The sequence below is a fragment of the Penicillium griseofulvum genome (assembly GCF_001561935.1).
Source record: "Penicillium griseofulvum strain PG3 chromosome Unknown contig_14, whole genome shotgun sequence".
NCBI classification, from domain to species: domain Eukaryota; kingdom Fungi; phylum Ascomycota; class Eurotiomycetes; order Eurotiales; family Aspergillaceae; genus Penicillium; species Penicillium griseofulvum.
In genome coordinates this window covers 165,402-185,053 of record NW_024467437.1, presented here as the reverse complement: position 1 = coordinate 185,053, position 19,652 = coordinate 165,402, and the positions used below count along the sequence as shown (strand labels likewise).

At 48.7% G+C, this 19,652-nt stretch overlaps 6 protein-coding genes across 6 annotated transcripts; 1 reads left to right on the top strand and 5 right to left on the bottom strand.

The window, feature by feature from the left end:
• Positions 1 to 47: 47 nt before the first annotated feature.
• PGRI_093560 (glycoside hydrolase family 43 protein) lies at positions 48 to 1,109 on the bottom strand (the record flags this gene model as incomplete). The annotated part of the gene is made up of 1 exon (XM_040797069.1): positions 48 to 1,109. One exon carries the CDS (start codon positions 1,107 to 1,109, stop codon positions 48 to 50), a length of 1,062 nt encoding a protein of 353 aa, XP_040649880.1.
• A 356-nt stretch (positions 1,110 to 1,465) lies between these two features.
• Positions 1,466 to 2,137, bottom strand: PGRI_093550 (uncharacterized protein; the record flags this gene model as incomplete). Its single annotated transcript, XM_040797068.1, has 1 exon — positions 1,466 to 2,137. One exon carries the CDS (start codon positions 2,135 to 2,137, stop codon positions 1,466 to 1,468), a length of 672 nt encoding a protein of 223 aa, XP_040649879.1.
• A 283-nt stretch (positions 2,138 to 2,420) lies between these two features.
• PGRI_093540 (oligopeptidase family protein) lies at positions 2,421 to 4,644 on the bottom strand (the record flags this gene model as incomplete). Its single annotated transcript, XM_040797067.1, has 2 exons — positions 2,421 to 4,539; positions 4,628 to 4,644. 2 exons carry the CDS (start codon positions 4,642 to 4,644, stop codon positions 2,421 to 2,423), a joined length of 2,136 nt encoding a protein of 711 aa, XP_040649878.1.
• Positions 4,645 to 5,119: 475 nt separating this feature from the next.
• On the bottom strand, positions 5,120 to 11,788 carry PGRI_093530 (ATP-dependent RNA helicase BRR2; the record flags this gene model as incomplete). Its single annotated transcript, XM_040797066.1, has 2 exons — positions 5,120 to 5,645; positions 5,700 to 11,788. 2 exons carry the CDS (start codon positions 11,786 to 11,788, stop codon positions 5,120 to 5,122), a joined length of 6,615 nt encoding a protein of 2,204 aa, XP_040649877.1.
• Positions 11,789 to 12,415: 627 nt separating this feature from the next.
• Positions 12,416 to 15,243, top strand: PGRI_093520 (mismatch repair ATPase MSH1; the record flags this gene model as incomplete). The annotated part of the gene is made up of 3 exons (XM_040797065.1): positions 12,416 to 12,469; positions 12,527 to 13,457; positions 13,514 to 15,243. 3 exons carry the CDS (start codon positions 12,416 to 12,418, stop codon positions 15,241 to 15,243), a joined length of 2,715 nt encoding a protein of 904 aa, XP_040649876.1.
• A 232-nt stretch (positions 15,244 to 15,475) lies between these two features.
• Positions 15,476 to 16,264, bottom strand: PGRI_093510 (ureidoglycolate hydrolase; the record flags this gene model as incomplete). Its single annotated transcript, XM_040797064.1, has 1 exon — positions 15,476 to 16,264. One exon carries the CDS (start codon positions 16,262 to 16,264, stop codon positions 15,476 to 15,478), a length of 789 nt encoding a protein of 262 aa, XP_040649875.1.
• Positions 16,265 to 19,652: the final 3,388 nt, after the last annotated feature.

Here is a 19,652-nt window from a genome sequence, read left to right as displayed (position 1 = left end):
ATGATTCAAAGACAATAATAACAAATAAATTCAAATCTCAATACCATCTATTGAACAGGAGTCTGTTTCTCAGCAAGATGAATAGCTCCTTCATCATCATAAACAATCTCCCTAACCTTCACCGATCTCAAATGATCGACTCCGTTTGAAAGTTCACAGTCATGATAGAACAAGTACCACTTCTCCTGGAACTCAACAATGGAATGATGAGTTGTCCATCCAAGCACAGGATCCAAAATGCGTCCGCGGTAGGTAAACGGACCATAAGGCGAGTCACCAGTGGCATAAGCCAAGAAATGAGTATCACCAGTCGAGTAAGAGAAATAATAAGTTCCCTTATAACGATGCACCCAAGCAGCCTCAAAGAACCTCCTCTCATGATCATCGGCCAACAAAGGCTCACCCGTCTCGGGGGCAAGAATAACCACCTCCTTAACGGACGAGGCAAGCGAAAGCATATCATCACTCAACAGAGCAACACGGGGACAAAGCGCCTTCACACCCTCTCCAGATGGCTCCTGAGGCCCAGACATACTCTCATCGAAGACAAGTCTCTTCTTCTTTCCACCCTCACCACCCTCATCCCCATCAACCCACTCCCCATTCTCAATATCTTTCCCTTCAACCCAACACTGCAACTGTCCACCCCAGATACCACCGACATAGAGATATGCCTCACCGCCAGCTTCTTCATCAACAAAGACAGCAGGGTCAATACTGTAGGTACCCTGGATATAATCCTTCTGGGGGACGAAAGGACCTTCCGGGGCATCGGAGACAGCTACACCGATCCGGAAGATACCCTTGTGATCACGGGCCGGGAAGAAGAGGTAAAATTTCCCATTTTTTGTGGCTGCATCTGGAGCCCAGAGTTGCTTGGAGACCCAGGGGATATCTTTGTCGCGGAGGACAACACCGTGATCGGTTACGGGGCTGGTGATTGAGTCCATTGAGAGGACGTGGTAATCAGCCATGTCATATTGGTCGCCATTGTCATTGAAAGCGATGTCTGTTTCACGATCATGACTGGGGTAAATGTAAAGTTTGTTTTTGAAAACATGGGCGGAGGGGTCTGCTGTATAGATGTGGTTGATGAGAGGTTTGGACATTTTGATAGATTTTATATTGTAGATTGTTATGGTGAATTGTATAGATGATAGATGGTGGATGGTAGATGATAGAAAGTAGGGCAATGGAGAGACTATTAATATTTCTATTTCTATTCCATCTATTACCCCATAATCACCCTCATTCCCCTCATTATCCCATTATTCCACTATTATCCCCCCCCTCTATTAGCCTGTGTCTTTTTTTTCTTTCTCCTTTTTACCCGACGGCTAAACAAAAACGAGGCGTCAGCCACGGCGCAAACTCCGTCTCAAAAAGGAAATTGGATGTTTTAGTGTTATTGGCATTGTCATAAATAGCCTGGTCTATTCTCAATATATTTCTATAACATTGAAATTTACTTCAAATTCCATCGATGCGACTCCTCAGCATATGCTCTCTGCAATGCTTGTTGCCATTCCAACTCCATTTGTTGTAAAACCTCATCACTTTCACTCATCTCATTCCCATTACCATTTCCATTCTCAGGATCAGCATGATCGTCCTCTATATCCACATCCCGCCCCTCCTCACATCCCCTCAACCCGAAAAACCGCCCTAACCTCTTCACCCTCGTAGGAAGATCAATTGTCTTCTCCTCCTCAGTACCAATCCATGGTTTAATATGAATAGGATAATTAAATGTAGCCGGGACAGGTGGGTAGACCTGATGGAAATGACGGGCGAGGTTATCAACCTGTTCCGAGGTCAGAAGATTGTAGGCCAACATGTTTGGTGGGAAGTCCGGGTGGTGGAGGCCTGTTTCACAGTTGACGAGAGGGTAAAGTTCAGTAGAGAGATGGCGTAGGAGGGGGAGGAACTGAGGATGGAAGTTGGGACTTTCGTGGAAGGGGATATTGGGTGATTCGATTGGGAAGGGAGATCTAGTGAAGTCTTGAGGTGTTGAGATGCTCATTGGACTGAAAGGATCTGCCAGTGTGGTGGTTGATGTGGTGGAAACTGAAAGGGTTCGTTCAGAGATCCAACCGACGCTGTCAGGGGAGTTGGGAGTTGTTGGATCGTTTTCCATTTTGATTGAATTGTCGAGGTGATTTACTATGCAATGTATGAGAAATATAACTAAAATGCAGAGGAAAAGGACACTTTATATATAAGAAATGTATGTGATTGTCCAAACCCTCAAAGAACCATCGACAATGAGATGAAACACCCGAAACAACTTATAGCACAAAGACATCGTGTACTCAAGGCTTTGTTTCCAAGAAAAGAACAATAACCTTCATAAAAAAAATATTCGTATACGTTTCATGTTCAAGTTTAGCTCCCTTTATTAGCCATCAAAGAGACTATTGTCACAGCGACAAACTGGCTACTCCGCGTGACAGATCGGATTCCTCTACAGGAAGTCCAACGTACTTGTTAATCCAATTGAAAACAGTCCGGTGCCACATGAGCGAGTTTTCAGGATTCAGAACCCAATGATTCTCGTCAGGGAACGTCAAGAACGCACTATCGACGCCGCGCATCTGAAGCACATTAAAGGCAGCCAGACCCTCAGCGATCGTCAGGCGGTAATCCAGTTCGTTGTGAATGATCAGATGAGGTGTATTCCAGTGTTCCGTGAACCGCGATGGATCCCACTTCGCCCAGTTCTCCGGCACCTTCCAGATCGGCCCTTTCAGGTCATGCAGAGGGAAGTATTGCTCTTCACTAGCCATCTGAGAGGTCATACTAAACACTCCATCGTGCGTGACCAACGCCTTGAACTTGCGCCCGAGAAGATTGCCCTGCATCCAGTTCATCATGTAGCCGCCATACGAGGCGCCCAGTGCAACCGCGCGCGTAGTGTCGACGTAATCCAAATGCTGCTCGATATAGTCGAATCCCCTAACCAGGTCCTCATATGGCCGACCGCCCCATTGTCCCTGGATTCCATCGGTGAAGGCTTGCCCGTAGCCAGTACTGCCTGTTGGGTTAGGCGTAATCACGACGTAGCCCTGTTCGGCGAAAACAGCGGGGTTCCAGCGTGTGCTCCACTGATCGTTCCACGCACCCTGGGGTCCACCGTGGATCAAATACGCAAGCGGGTATTTGCTGCCGGGTTTAAAGTCCGACGGCTTTACGACCCACGCGTGGATAGGGTGATCCTCGGCTCCCTTGAACCAAATCTCATCGACCTGCGCTGGGGACAAGCCAAATGCACTGCCACCCCGCCCGTTTGAGGATACCAATTGGATATCATCTGGGTTGGCTGGGTCAATTATGGTCCACAGGCTGTTATCGACCAGGTTGCTGCTAGACACGAACAGCTTGGACGATCCGGCAGCCGCGGGAACGGCGTCGTTCACGTAACCCGCCCGGGTTAGTCTCTTTAGAGAGTCGGGCTTGATTGTCTGCACATTCTCCAACGGCAGCTGGTAAAGAATTCCGCGGCCAACCTCCTCGACGTGAAGGAGCAGCGACTTATCATCATGAGCAAATGACACGGCCGAGGGACTGAGATCCCAGAGTCCTTCGCCATCGTCCGACCGGAATATTTCGATCATATCGCCATTCCATGGGTTAGGAACATACAGGATACGGTTCTTATCAGACTCATAGCCATCCTCGCGCATCGCCAGAACGGCAATAGAGCTACCGTCCGAGCTAAGTACAGGGGACGACATCGCTCCCTGAAGACCGGCAACTTTGCAGATCTTCGATTCAGGCTCACTCATGCTAGTCCACGAGAACATGGGAGCATAGTAGCACGAGCACGAAGTATGAGTCGCAGGGTTTAGGTTAGGGTCCTTCGCAATGAACACAATAGCCGACGGACTAATATCAAAGTCACTAGTACCACCAAAAGGCGGAATCGGTGACTCGACGCCCGCCAGTCCCGAGACCGCGATCAAGTTCGTGAGACCCGAGATGGAGTACTTCCCAGCCCGTCTACGGGCCGGTGACAGAGGAGCCTGTTCCAGCAAGCCATAGAAGATCGCGTTCTTCTGGGGCTCGACATACGAGTCCCAGTGTCTAACAAAGAGAGATGTGTACAGTCTACCGGTTGTGTGTGGCTTCTTAGCATCGTGGGGGTTGTACAGCGATCCATCTGTATTGGCTTTGCCTGTCACGGCGAAGCCGACCTTTCCTGGTTCCAGAAGGACCACCTTCAGGTCCGATACGGGGCCTGGGACAGTGCCTGCGGTGTATGTTTCATCAGCTTGGTGGGCATCGCCGACGATGAAGCTTGTATTCCCATTGCCCTTGCTCTTAAGCCAGACTAGCTTATTGCTGTCGTCCACCCACTGTGGGTTACTGGCCCCGGGGTCGTTGGTGATAAGGGCAGATCGGCCGGAGCTGATATCGATAACGCGAATTTCATTGGTCTTGGAATGGGACTCGAAAGAGTAGGATGTCTGCGTGTAGACTGCTAGGGTGCCGGCCGCGTTGGGGGTGGCTGAGGACCGCCTGGGTGCTCCGAGCAGGACCCTGGAAAGTTCTGTATTAGTCAGGAGCTATGAAAATTTGCTCAATGAAGATTAAATATCAATCTGTCAAGTATATCAACGGTACTTACTCGGGAGTAAACTTCATGGTGCGAATTGCCATGTCAGATCGTCTGAAAGATAAGATAGGAAGCTCCACCGAGCTTCCTGGGTCGAATTGAGCTTAATTGAAGATATTAACAGGGCCTGAATAAAATCAATATGTAGGACACGACTTAGGATGCTATTGATGCTGAAGAGGGAGAGATATGAGAGGGGAGAGGGAGAGTTGGAGAAGGGGAGGTTGGGGGAACGTGATCATGCGGGGGATTTCTGGCCCTAATTGGGTAAGCGCCATGTACCTTGCAGACTTGTCTGTTTACAGAATATTTTGAATTAAAGATGTGAATAGTTGGGTATGGATCAAATACGTGTATAAAATCTCTATTCTGGCATATAAAGTATAGAGTAATGAATGTATTTTACGTAGTGTCACATCGAAAAAGTAATATCGAACTCCTTCATATTCTAAAGGCTTTGAAAACATGAACTATTATTACAAATTGCAACCCAAATCATGAAATTTACTCTTCCTCCTCCTCACTCTCATCCTCGTCCATTCCCTCTGCAGCATTGACACTGAATGTGGGAGCTTGATCCACGCCAACATAGCTGTCGCTCATGAGGTAGAGCGTCAACTCATGCTCTCCGGGCGTAGGAACGACATACTCCAGGCGCAGCTCGAGCTTGCGGCCGATGGTGACACGCTTAATAGCCAACAGGTTCTTGGTTTTCTCGTCACCAACAACCAACCACCAGTTCTCCATCTTCTGGCTGGGGTAGAAAGGTGCGTGGACAGTGGCGTCGGGTTCCTCGTCTTCTTCAATATCCCGCTCGATCTTGACCTTGAGGTATGCGGGTTCGCCCGAGGTGATGCCCTCGGCGTCCTCAACTTCGAAGTCAAGCTCGATGTTGGGGTACTTCTCGTTGGTGAAAGCCGCAGCTTGCGCCAATTGCTTGTTGTCGAGTCCAAGACGCTTGACCAAAGCAGCGTAGTCCTTGTTCTCCGATGGGTCCATGGCCTCCATGAATTCGAAGATATCGTTGATCCTGTAAAAATGGAGATTAGCAGATGTGTCTGGAGATTGTTTTGATGATACATACTTGTATTCATTAGCCACCTTGATCACCTCAGGAGAGAAGTGGGGAATCTGCTTCAGAGGGCTGTCACGATCCCACATGGCCTGAACCACCATCTGGGACAACTCCATTGCGTTCATCGCGTTGAGATGACCCTCGGATGAGAGCACATCAACACAAGCGCTGAGCAGGTTGAGGACCTTGCGAACGATGTCCTCCTGATCCTTGGCAAGATCAAGAGGGAGCTGCATGCGGGAGAAGTGGGCCTGGAGGAGGACGAAGGCTTTGAAATGAGGAGAGTCGAAGGAAACCTCCGACATCTTGACCGGCACACGATCGTACACGCGGCGGAGAATGTGATTTTCATGACGACGCATCTGGATAGACTCGAACTCAGTCGCCGAGGTCACAATCTCCAGGATGCCCTTGAGCTTCGTCCGTGAAGAGAGAGACATCAAGAAGGTTTGCATAGTGATGAACGAAATGTTGTAGTAAGCAGCGATCATGGCAGCGTTCAAAGGCGAAACGCTGTCATCTTCCTCATCAACTTCGATAATCTTTGCCTCTGACAACTCCTTCAATGTGTTCTCGACCAAGTCTGACAGGAACGTGCTGAGTCCCTCGTGGCTCACGTTGCTAAGACCGTAGAAACTCGGGTTTGCGAGGAGACGGCGATAGAAATAGGTATATGTCATCCAATCAATCGCATCCTGGGTGGAGGAGATGGTCCTTGTGCTGGCTTCAGTCACAAAGGCATCGTGGAGATAGACCTGTAGGTGGCTCTCGACAGGCAAGGCCTCGTTCAAGAACTTCTTGTAGTAGTCACGCTTCACTGCTGGCACCATAAGGACACCACGGCCAAGCTTGTCCAGACCGGGACGGGAGGCTTTGCCGAACATCTGCAAGATATCGCTGATGGGGTAGTCAATGTAGCGATGCTCACGGCCATCGAAAAATTGAGTGTTCATAACGATGACCAAGTGAGCTGTGATATCCAGTTCCCAGCACACATCTCTCGAAGCCAACAGCACCTGAATCGCACCAATGTTGAACAGGTGCAGGACAATGCGCTTGTCAGTGGCATTGAGAGCTTCGTGGTAGTAGCCAATGCCGTGGGAAAGCGAGGTGGCAAGTGTCTGCTCATGTACACGCTCAAGCAAAGGAGCAAGCTCACTGACGTCAGCGTTCAGGAAACGATCTTCATCGTTATTGATGGCACACGCCGAGAGGAGGTCCGCAGCAGTTGCACGGACCTGCTTGCGGCTTGGAACGAAGATCAAAGCAGGCTTATCTGGGGAGAGCTGCAAGATCGATTGGTAGGCTGGACGAGCCATCGCGAGCATGGCAGAGGGGAAGTGGGGGATGGAGAAGGACTGAAGGTGAAGCTCCAGTGGCACAGGACGGGCATGCGGGCTGAAGTTGTAGATTGTGTGCTTGTTGGCACCAATCCACTCTCCAATGTCTCGAGCATTGGAAAGAGGCACGCTAAGACCAACAATGCGCATTTCGTTCTCAGTCTGGAGAGCGATGTAGTGCATGCGAGACACAATCACTTCGTACACATATCCAGCGTAGCCGCCGAGTAGGTGGAGCTCGTCGGGGATGAACAGCTGCACTGTCTGGATGTTCTTACGTCGCTGCCACTGGCGAGACAACACGTCCCACTGAGTGGGAGTGGCAAGCACAAGATCAGCCTGTTCGAGAAGCTTCAAATCAGCTGTGGTCTCGCCCGTAAGCTTGACAATGGTTTTGCCTCCATCCAGACCACCAAGGCGCTTCTGCCAGTCAGCCAGCCGGTGATCGACAAGCTCCTGGAAGGGCGCAATGTAGACTGCACGGCCGCTATCCTGCTTTGACCAGTGACGAAGCAAAGCCAACTCAGCACAAACAGTCTTTCCACTTCCTGTGGGAGCACCGAGGAAGATGTTGTCATCAGTGTCGAATACTGACTTGAAGACCTGAGACTGAATCTTGTTGAAATGCTGCCAGTTGGGGTACAAAGCCTGGAAGTCCTCACGCTTCAGCGCCTTGACTGGTGCGCGCTGCATGTCAAGGAGGGGTGTGTGGGGAGGGAAGCGCTCGGGAAGGATCAACTTCTGGAAGGATACGGCAATCTTCGTTTCAGAATGCATCCATCGGTCAGACACAAGCGAGATGAAGTAGTTGGGGGGCATCGGCTCAGAGACAGGAACAGTAAATTCGACAAGATGCTCATTCATCTCCGACTTGGCAAATTCGCCACGAAGCAAGAATCGATCGTGGAACAAGATCTCCTCTCCGTCACAGTCCTCAACCAGAATCCAGAAATCTTGAGCATTGCCGTGCACTTCGTCATCCCAGACAAAGTTGGGAGTAATGGTCAATTCTACACGCAGCATGGATCGCGTGATGGGTTGCACTTGAGCTTGAACATCAAGTCGAGGGAACTTAGACACCAAGTCGCACACGACACGTCCAGCCTTGGGCATGCTCAGGAGCTCACCCATGCGGGGAGGATCCAAATCGAAATAGCTGCCCCAGGGCACGTCAATGCGTTCCGCCTTCTGTAGAACATCTCTTGGACAGTGGGGGAATTGACGAAGAGGGGACATCGTTGGCCACATGCGCCTCTCGGCCATTTTGCAGAGATCAAGCGCAGTCTTGGCCACTGAGGACCAGCCCTTCTTCAGGCAAATCTCGAAAATTGCGCGAATGATGCGGCCGGCAGATTGAGTGACGTAGACCATGTCTGCCATCAGCGCAAGCCCCTCAAGCTTGAGTCTGGAGATGTAAGCTTGCAAAAGAACATTGATCTTCGCATGGGGCTCATCGATAGTCTCCTTCACAGGGACGGGCACACGGCCTAGCAGTTTTCCAAGCTCAAGCTTCTCATCCTGGCGAACGGGAATGTACTTGAACTCATCACTCAGGGCAAAGATTCGGAACAATTCAATGGTCGTAATAGAAGGCTGAAGGTGTTGGGAGTAGGTGAGCATTGAGTTGTGACCAATGTAGTAGTGCGAAGAGATACGTCCAAGTTCAGTTGACTGCAGGCGCCCAGTCTTCTTCTCATACTTGACGAGACCAGCCTTTTCAAGGACTACAGCAGCGGAGTGAACAAGATCCACTCGTTTCTGCACCAGGGCCTCATCGTCCTGATAGTCAGCGCCAACACTGTACAGACCAGGTGATCGGAGCATCCGAACGTAAAGGTAAGTGTAGCCTATCCAATCGACACCTTCATCGCGGGTACGCACATTGCCAAGCACAATCTCAGCATTCAAATTGTCTGCCAGTTTGCTTACCAGCTGCGACTCAATTGGAAGCTGTTGGTTCAAGAGCGAGAGATAATATTGAATCTCGGCTTGGGATGTGATGATGATACCTTCACCGAAGGTATCGTATTGAGGTCGACCAGCTCGTCCCAACATTTGCAGAACGTCTTGCGGGCTTAACTCGACCCACGCGCCCTTCTCGGGAGAGTAGACCTGGGTTCCCTTGATGATAACGGTGTGGGCCGGAAGGTTGACACCCCAGGCCAGTGTTGCTGTACAAACCAGGACCTGGAGGCTTCCATCGGCGAAAAGTGCCTGGACTGAGTCACGATCGGCAAGACTCAGACCAGCATGGTGAATACCGAGACCGTAAGGCATGAGATCCTTCAGATTGGCATCGTCCACAGAGTCTGCTTCTTCGGAGAGAATGGCACGACTAGCAGCGTCACTGCGCAGAATCTGACCAATCGTTTCATTCTCAAGGGCCTTGTCTCTGATATACTTGGCGGTCTTCGCAGTCTCCTTTCGAGAGTGGACGAAGATAAGCATTTGGTTTCGGTGTTGCCCGACCTGCTCCATAACCTTGGTATAACAAATATCGTTCATGGTCTTCAACTGCTTGATCGCCTTCTTTTCGGTGACACCGATGAATTCCTGCTTGAGGGGGCAAGGACGGTAGCTTCCGTCGAAATGGAAGATGCCCTTGTTGGGATCTGCGCGTAGGAAGCTTCCTACATCACGGTAATTGGGAAGGGTAGCACTGAGACCCACAATTCGCACAGGCTCTCCAGTCTGCTCGGTTCTACGAATCGTGCGGCTGACAATGCTTTCAAGGACAGGGCCACGCTCATCGTGGAGAAGATGAATCTCGTCGATGACAACTAGGCGGACAAGGTTGGTGTAGCTAGTCTCGGTTGCCTTTCTGGTGATCACGTCGTACTTCTCAGGGGTGGTGACGATGATCTGCGTATCGGCAATTTGCTGCTTGGTGAGCTGACGGTCACCTGTAAGCTCGGACACTCGGATACCATAAGGCTCCAGGCGCTTGCCAAGGTTGCCAACTTGTTCCTGAACCAAAGCTTTCAAAGGAGAGATGTATATGATTTTGAAGTCATCCAACATAATCTCTCCAGTCTCAGGGTTGCGATTCTTCCCGATTTCTCGAAGGATCGTGAGCATAGCAACATTGGTCTTTCCGGAACCCGTGGGAGCGCAAACAAGCAAGTTTCCGTCGTCATGGAATGCTGAAGGGTAGCACTTTGTCTGCACACGGTTGAGTTCCTTTGAGGTTCCAAATCCAACACGGGCCCATTCCGGCAGCTCGGTGGTGGGGATATTCTTCTCTCCAGCCTCCTTCTTGGCCTTGGGTGGGGGCACGTGGATCTCTTCATATCCTTTGAATGCTCGCTTAGTTGAACCCTGGGGAAGCTTGACATTGGGATTGGTCATAAGATGGTTGCCTTGATGGAAGACCAGATTTTCCAGATTGATCGTTTTCTTGGGCTGAAGAATGCCAGCCTGGGCACCTTCAGTGGGTTTTTCGGCAGCAGTTGGCCCTGAAGGAACATCGACATCCATCAAGTCAAACTTGATCTTCTTTTCTGATGGTGCACCGAGTTCGTCGCCGGCTTCTTTGCCACGGATCTCATCAAGGATGGCACGTTGACCGGCTTCGACCATCTCAAGCTCCACAAGGTTACGGGCATCGTCGTCCTCTGCGACTCTTCTCCAGCGGGTAACCCAGACGGCCTTATCGCGGTTGGTGACTAGTTTAGCAACAAGATCAGGGTGGTCATAGTCAAAGAGTTCCATGAGGTCGTTCTCGACATCGCGCAGTGGTTTTAATGTTCCATCCTCTTGCTTTCCGCCGAGGATTTCAAGCGCCTCATCTGTTTTCTCGTGCTGGACGTGAGCATCTGTGTATATGGCACCAATTTGACGTTGTAGCCAGTAAGCATCGATTTGGCGAGCAGAGACTTTCAATCCGGCCTTGTCTGCGGCTTTATCACTTTCACCTAGACCTCCATCAATGACCATTTCATCGCCGTCTTCGGCTTGGGCTGCTGCAGCGTCGTCGGTTGCAATTCGTTCTGCTTCATCTTCATCTTCTTCGTCGGTGAGCTCGTCCTCGTCTCGAACTTCGTCCACGGTGCCCATGCGCTCATCATCTTCATCTTCTTCATCGAAGACCACAGCAACACCTTGGCGTTCATCCAGTTCGCCGCCCTCTTCATCGAGGCCGCCTTCCATCTCTTCATCCTCGTCCTGGGCATCGTAGTCTGTGATTTTTTTGCCCAGGTTTACGAGCTCGTTGAACTCCTTGGGATTCATTGAGGTCCCCAGAAGATCGTCAACCTCCTTCTTTTTATCGAAATCCTTCATCTCTTCGTCCTTCAGTAATTCCAGAACAGCATCCGCGGCACTTCGGACGACTTCGTGGGGGACATCGCCCAGCTGGCTGCCGGTTATTGTGAGAATAAGGTCATACGTGGCTCGTGTGGCGGGTGTGCGAGGACGGTATTTTAAGCCTTCGACGAAGGCATCGGCTGCTGAAAGGATACCTTGGCCTCGTAGTTGTGCAGGTTGGCCGCGGTGGCGCTTTTTCTGTTCGCGTAAAAGCACATCTTCACCCTCACCAATTGCGCCCCGCTCGAGGGCTGTGGGAGCTAACTTTTTAGATTTGGGCGCGTCGTCACGCGCGACTCGTCCACCCATCTCCCTGATCCCAATGCGACCCGCGAGAGACTCCGGGTCTCCAGTGGGTTCGTCATGGGTGCGACTGATAAAACGACGGTCCGCCTGGAGAACCAGGTTGGACATCGCCGAGTACTTGTACTGCGAAATATTTTGGTCCGCCATCTTGGTGGTTGTATGGCTGAATCAAGGGTAAAAAAAAACGATGAAAGAAAGAGTGAGTTGCGACAAGAATCTGCGGAGGGTCGAGATTCAGGCCGCGCCGAGACACGAGATGTCGGCGATTGATCGATTTTAAATGGTCTCACAAACCTGGCTCATCCTCCTGCCGCAAGTAATGTCACTTGTAAAGGAGAAATATCACCCAAGGTTGTAGATAGATGAAGTCAGGGAGAGTGCAGCTCGGGAAGATTTCGGTGGCGAAGGCGGAAGGAGGGGAGCTTTGATGGTTCTGCCACTCCAAACGTTTGGAGTTTGGAGCGCGTTGCAACAATGCGCCCTGGTCTATCTATTTCTCATGTAATGCCAGTTTATATGAGGCCTTTAACGATTTTAATACGTTCATCTTATCGTTGCCACATACACCGGACCATATGTCACCATGCGCGTCGAACCTTCATACACCCACGCGTGTCCACCGCCGCACTGAAAGCTTACATACGAGGCGCAAAAACCAAAGCGACAGTAAAGTTGAAGGACCTTCCTCAAGGAGTTTTAAAACTCGAGGCATACGATGATCGGGTGGAAGAGGCTCCTCGTTACCCGACTGTGGTGCAGGGGCACCGAAACAATATGCAGACGTTCAAGAACTGTGTTATCTTGACCAGAGTCGGGGGCTTCTATGAGGTGCGATAATAGGCATTACATGGCTAGAGAACTCCATACTAAGATTGTATTATGTAGCTCTATTTTGAACAAGCAGAGGAACTGGCACCGCTGCTCAACCTGAAGCTCGCAACCAAAAAGACCAATGGGGGACCAGTTCCGATGGCTGGCTTCCCCTTCTTCCAGCTCGATCGTTTTCTGAAAACCCTCGTCGGAGATCTGAACAAGTATGTGGCCATTAGCGAAGAGTTCGCTGTCAATGCAGAAGACAAGGCACGCACAGGCGGCCTCCTGTTTGATCGGAAGGTTGCTAGGATCGTCACACCTGGCACGCTGATTGACGAGAAATTCATTGATCCTTCCGAGCATAATTTCCTGTTGGCCATATACTTGGATGTCCCGTATTTGCAATCGCAATTGAAGCAACACGCTGACAGCGATCTCCAATCATCGCATCAGCATATATTGTCATCTGTGCCCCAACAAGTAGGATTATCATGGCTTGACCTCTCAACTGGTGATTTCTTCACTCAGCTCACAACGACTCAAATGCTTCCATCTGCGATTGCCCGGATTGGAGCTCGTGAGATTCTGGTAGATCAGAATGTGCAAGAACTTATTGGACATGAATTGCAGATGCTAGTTGGACATGATCATCGCCTTGTCACCTTCTTCCAATACCCTGGAGCATTCAAGCCGGTATCTGAATGGGATCCAATGTTAGAGTCTCCCGTTCCTGAAGAAACTCGCGCCTCATTCACACCGGAGGAAGTAGCAGCTGGGTACAGCCTGCTCGAGTACATCCGCGTGCAGTTACAAGGGTCGAATCTTAAGCTTCAGCCTCCGATTCGAAGACATTTGAATGAATCAATGAGCATTGATCGTAACAGTCTGAGCGGTCTTGAGATCCTAGAAACAGCAAGAGACGGGTTTGGAAAAGGAAGTCTTCTGCATGCTGTGCGAAGGACTTCTACAAAAAGTGGTGCACGGCTTTTACGAGACCGATTAAGTATGCCCAAAAACTCAAACGTTCTTTTACGGCCTTTATTAACGAATTATTCGCAGCCTCCCCGTCTACATCCATACAAGTCATCAATGAGCGTCTGGACCTTGTCTCGGTCTTCATAGAACATGTTGAGCTCCGTGACAGCGTCATCCAACTTTTGAAGCGCAGCCATGATTCTCAACGTCTGGTTCAAAAATTCGCTTTTGGGAAAGGAGACCCGGATGACTTAATTTGTCTTTCCCGTGCCATTGAGGCGTCTAAGGAAGTCAGGCAGGTCCTTCTAGATCACAATAGACCTACAGTTTCATCCAGTCCTTCAAATTTGAATCACAGTCTTGCTGTCATGATCTCACGACTCTTTTTGGATGGTCCCATCGCGCTGGCGGAACAAATTTTTGCGGCCATTGATGAAGAAGGATTGTTGCAAAAGCAACGCATTGAGGATAGTACAGCTGCAGAAGCAGCCAGTCTGGCACAAAAGGTCAGTATGGATGAAGCTACATCCAGCGAGCTCATACCTATGCCGAAAAAGATCAGAGCAAAGAAGGGCGAGCGAACAGCTGTGGCTGATACGGACTCCGGTCCCCTCGATACCTGGATTATGAGGCGTGATGCAAGTAAGTCTTTGAATGGACTCCACGCAGAACTAGAACGGTTGGGCGATGAAAAGAATTCATTAACTCAGCGTCTCCGTGATTCGGTTGACTCGTCAGCCCTGAGCCTGAAATGGACACCAGGGTTGGGCCACATCTGCCACGTTAAAGGGGCGAAGATATCACAAAAGTCCCTAGAGGACTTGGGAGTCACTCGAAATGTCTCATCGACGAAATCTACTCGGTCATTCTATCTACCAGCCTGGACAGAACTGGGAGTCAAAATGGACCACGTGAAGATTCGAATTCGTCAAGAGGAACAAACGATATTTGAACGTCTGCGCCGCGAGGTGATCCTAAACCTTGTCAAAATTCGCCGAAACGCAGCAGTAATGGATGAGTTGGACGTGGCGTGTTCATTTGCAACTCTTGCCCAGGAACAACAAATGGTACGGCCCATTCTCAATGATGGTACTTGTCATAAGATTGTCGGGGGAAGACATCCCACAGTCAAACTCGGCTTAGAGGAACAAGGACGATCGTTTGTGAGCAACGATTGCTTCCTAGGTGATTCTGAGCGGATCTGGCTCATTACTGGCCCCAACATGGCAGGTAAAAGTACCTTCTTGCGCCAAAACGCTTTAATCACCATCCTCGCACAAGTCGGATCATTCGTACCCGCAGCTTATGCTGAGATTGGTATCGTTGATCAGATCTTCAGCCGAATTGGTGCAGCGGATGACCTCTTCCGTGACCAGTCGACGTTCATGGTGGAGATGTTGGAAACGGCTACTATTCTCAAACAAGCAACGCCCAAGTCATTTGTGATTATGGACGAAGTGGGCCGAGGCACAACCCCCGAAGATGGCACAGCTGTTAGCTTTGCGTGTTTACATCATTTACATAATCACAACCGGTCTCGAGTGCTTTTTGCTACTCATTTCCACGCCCTTGCGGATATGACACAGGATTTCGACAAACTGGCGAGATACTGCACGGACGTGAAAGACATGGCTTCAGGTGCCTTCTCTTTCGTCCACCGGCTGCGAAAGGGTGTCAATCGCCAGTCTCATGCTCTGAAGGTTGCCCAGCTGGCTGGTTTGCCCAAAGAGACGCTCGAGCTGGCTACGCGTGTCCGCCAGAAAATGAGGGATGAAATTCCAACACCTCGAGTTGTTGATGAAGATCAACTCTAGCCTTGGGTGCTTGAGGGTAAAATGAGGTTTGTTAATACGTACTTGGAGGTACTCACTATGTATGATATTTATGTACAATATTTCGGCTTATCCTGTTAAAGATACCGCCAAATCACAAAGCAAGGTTGGCAAATCCCTTCCTCGTCACTTTTTCCAATGCCAACTATCGGACTCTTCAGGTCAAACCAAGAATCCAACACCTGCAAGTGTTTCATAGACATGCATTTATAGATCAGAGCTTAGCCGACCACAGTCTCGGGCCCTTCTCAGCCCGACCCAATTGTCCCTTCCGACCAAGATCAACAACAACACCTTCCCCAAACGCAGCTTCCTGACAATCCTCATCCGCAACCCCATTAACAAACTGCACAACAATAAAATCAACCCTCCGAGGACCTAAAACCACCATAGGCGCATGCCACGTTCCGACACCATAAGTAACAGCCTGACCACCACGCGCGATAAACGCCTTAACATTATTCAGATCAGGCGGATCACGAATAGTAATCGTCTCACCGGCCTCATTCTTCGCGGTAGCAGTGCTCCCCTTCAAAGTGGGGGCAACAACGACCAAAAACAGCGGTTCTTCCTCACCGTCCCCGACCTTGGAATGGGCCGATAGATCGACCGGAATGAAAGTCTGATTTGTAAACGGGTGGCGCTCAAGGATACGCACGTCAAAGACCTCCTTGTCAGGCAGTTGCGGGCCAGTACTGACAGTGCGTAAATTGCGTGGGAAACAGCAAAACATGGTCATGCGTGCCTCGGAGGGTTGGCCGCTTGGACAGGCATTGGTGTAGTGGTCGAGGAGCGGGGAGATGGGACTGTACTTGAGAGCGGAGTTTTGGTTCGCCAGGACCGGGGTTGGATCGTGTGGCGGTAGGGATGATAGTTGAGGGGCGATATTTAGTTGTCGTGGTAACGGGGAGACCACTGCTGTACCAAATTGTGCGAACTTTTCCGGTGTAAGAGGCTCTGGAGTGAGTGTGAGTGTCGGGTTGGTTGAGAGGATCGGCGCCATTGTGATGTTTTAGGTGTAGGTGTGCGTGGATGGATGTGTTGTTCAATTACTTGGATTCCGCCACCTAGCATGCAGGTCTCCAGCTCTATTGGAGAGGAAGAGAAAAGAAAACCAAGAGAAATTGGATTGGATGTTGTTTATGAAGCTAATGCGGAGATATCCCGAGGTCGGGAGGTCGGCGTGTGCCGGTGATAAGATAAGCGGGGACCGGCGAAGTATAGGATTTCCAATCAATATATTCCTGTTTATTACAACGTAGAGAACATTACTTAGGAAATAATATAAAGGGCTGCTTCTAATTTTTATTTTTTTTCTTTTTAATTTGATGCTCATATCAAGTGGCTCTTTAGGGTATGTCACTATGTACTACTTAGCTTGTCCAAGCGCGATGAAATACCCCAATTTCTGACGACAAAATTAAAATTGGCCCCTGCACAAAAATTGGAATTGTTTCAAATTAGAATTCTAATAAATATTAAAGTCCGTGCTGAGAATGTCTTAGTATTTGTGCAATACCGTGATCAGAGAGATATAACCTTGAGATGTAACTAAATGCGGGGATCAGTTTCCTTCACCTTTGATATCTATACATTTAACCATTAATAAGTAATATTGACATTGATAGACCCTTTAATCTGTCAAGGTCGGTATGGGAAGCCTAAATGCAATGTACAATGTACTCTGCAGCCCTGGAGGCCGGTTGACATGGGTAGATCTTATAATATCCAAATATAAAAAGACAAGATCTTTACATATATGGTTCGCATGCTAACCAGAAGGCAACTGCGTTTTGCATTTATGATTTGGCCATGTTTGCTTTTTGAATGAGGCTCCAACAACTACAAAATAATATACTAGGCCGATACAATCTGCACATACCTAACCGCTGGCCAATGAGTCACGTATTCAATCCCTCACTGACACGCGCGAGATGACAGCGGCAATAGTCATTGGTCTATTGGGTCCGTTTCTCCGGAACTGATACCTAATCCAGTGATTGCAATATAGAATTGGATGAAGTTCACACACCGGTGTTTGAGAAGTCGGTATTCCTGTTGTCTTTAAGGTAGGGGATTCTGAGATATAAAGCAACTATACTTTCCTCTTCTGATATTCGAGCCTACTCTTGCTTAAACCCTGCTTGGAATACTGCGAGCACCTCCCAAGTATCAAAATCAAATTCCCGTCAAATATATCAATCGCAATGAATTCTTCAAGTCAATCTTCCCCCAACCAAACCACTACAAGCACCACGGCCACTTCAAATACTGCAGTTGCAAGCTCCTCCACTTCAACAGGCTCTAGCTATAATTACACAGAGCAGGCATTGAGGTAAGCCAATAAGGGTTATTCCCTTCATTTTATAATTTGGAATAATCAGCCGACAAAAAATCACTTAAAATAGTGCTGAAGAACAATTCCAACGAAACACCGAACACATGGGCGGTTGGATCAAATCATCCGACCTCAAGCACCCAGATGGATTCTCAGTGAATACATGTAGTTAGAGGATGACCAACCGAGTTTAACCATTCACTCCACGGTCACATCAACAATATGGCTATTTTCCGGGTCCGAGAATTATGCAGGAAATGATGAGCTGGTTCATGTGTGAAGGATGCATTGGATGGACCTCATCCGAAGTCCGAGCACACCCGAGATTGACAGTTTTGTTTTGTCGATACCTGTTGGAATGACGCATTAATGCATATATACTTGATGATGGAGACCCTAGCGGGGGTCTACGGAACTTGAACGATACGAACATACTTGATTTTCTTTCTTTTTCCTTTTTTTCTTTTCTTTTTCTTTTTTCTCTTTGATTTTGAGGGGAAAACATGTGATAAGAAGAGGGGAAGAGATGACTAGGGTATGCAGCCAGTACTCACCTTGCATGCCATAAAAATGGCAGATGGCAACATTTCCGGAGATCCGAGATGAATTTGATGTTTTAGCCGACATGTTCTTTGTGTACAGAGTACTTACATGCCCTTCCCCTCTTTTCTTCTTATCTCGGACATTTGGCCTCCGTGTTATTTTTATATTAGCCCTCTGCTGGTGCGGGTCACCTAATTTGATTTGGAATTGTATCTTCAAAACGTACATATAGATGTAACATCAAGTCGCACCCTTGATGCAGCCGTGCCCAAACTAGGAAAATGGGTACACGCAAGCTGGTTTAGATTTTAGCATACCGGAAATAGATACAACAATGACATGACCAAGAACTGCTAGTTAACTTCCCAGTCCCGAGGCCTCTGTGGTAGGGCTGAGACGATGGCCCTAGCACGTATGAAGCTCTATCTCCGGGACCACTTTACGTGTAAAGTATTCTCATTTCCATCCAATTCTAAGTAATTATGCGGCTCAGAGAGCTCGTATCATAACTTACATGGCTTCATGACACATAAAAGTTATTGCGTATTTGTGGCTTTTAACAAACTTGGAGTTGGGATAATGCTCAACGGCAATTAATCTATATAAAATAATGTGGAAAGACAACACGTGGATACAAGGATTATAATATTCAGAACTTGAACATGCTAGACAATTGGTTCCACTGGGTTGGGTTTACAGGGGAGATAGGGGCGTACTGGTAGATGATAGATTAACGCGATGAATAAATTAAATTGTTGGGCCTATATGCCCGAGAAGAAAAGAGATAGGATTGATTTATCTACTGGCTGTCTTATATAGTACGTATCTCGTGATGTCCGTTCGGTGTTGTCCAAACCATGCCACAACTATGGGACGGGAGACCTGTTAATGATCCTTAGCCAGACATTTACTATTACACTGTAATGTAGGTTATTCTTAATAATGGTGGAGATGTATTTATTCGCCTGACTGCAGTGGCTGGTAGTGTGAATCAAGTGGCTAGTACATATACAAGCCCTAGATATACTATGTCACACTCCAGCAAGAAGATGGGTGTTAGGAAATGGGCCAGCCATTAGCCCTAAAATCCGTGCTCTAATCACCAATTGTAATCTCCCACATGTTATTTTCTGGTATAGTCGTCCTATCTAGAATAATTTATTTATTTCGTGTATCTCAAATCAATCAAGCATTCTATTTCGCCTTCATACCTCATCTTCGGGTCAGAAGCTTGGATCAGGTGGCCCTGTCCCCCGAGATGGAGAAGGCAAGCATGAGGGACCAAACAAGAACGGAGCCAACTCATGCCTCCGCCACTCATCTACTCTTTCTAAATGAAACGTGAAGATGTCATAGATCAAGATATAAGAAAATACAAACCAGAGCACAAGGCAACATGTTTGTGATTAACCTACTAATCAAATACCCTGCAAAGGCCACGACATCGGGTGGTAATGAGTCAGATTCTAAAGGCGCTAGCTGCGAGGCATTCTTAGTTCATACAACTTTC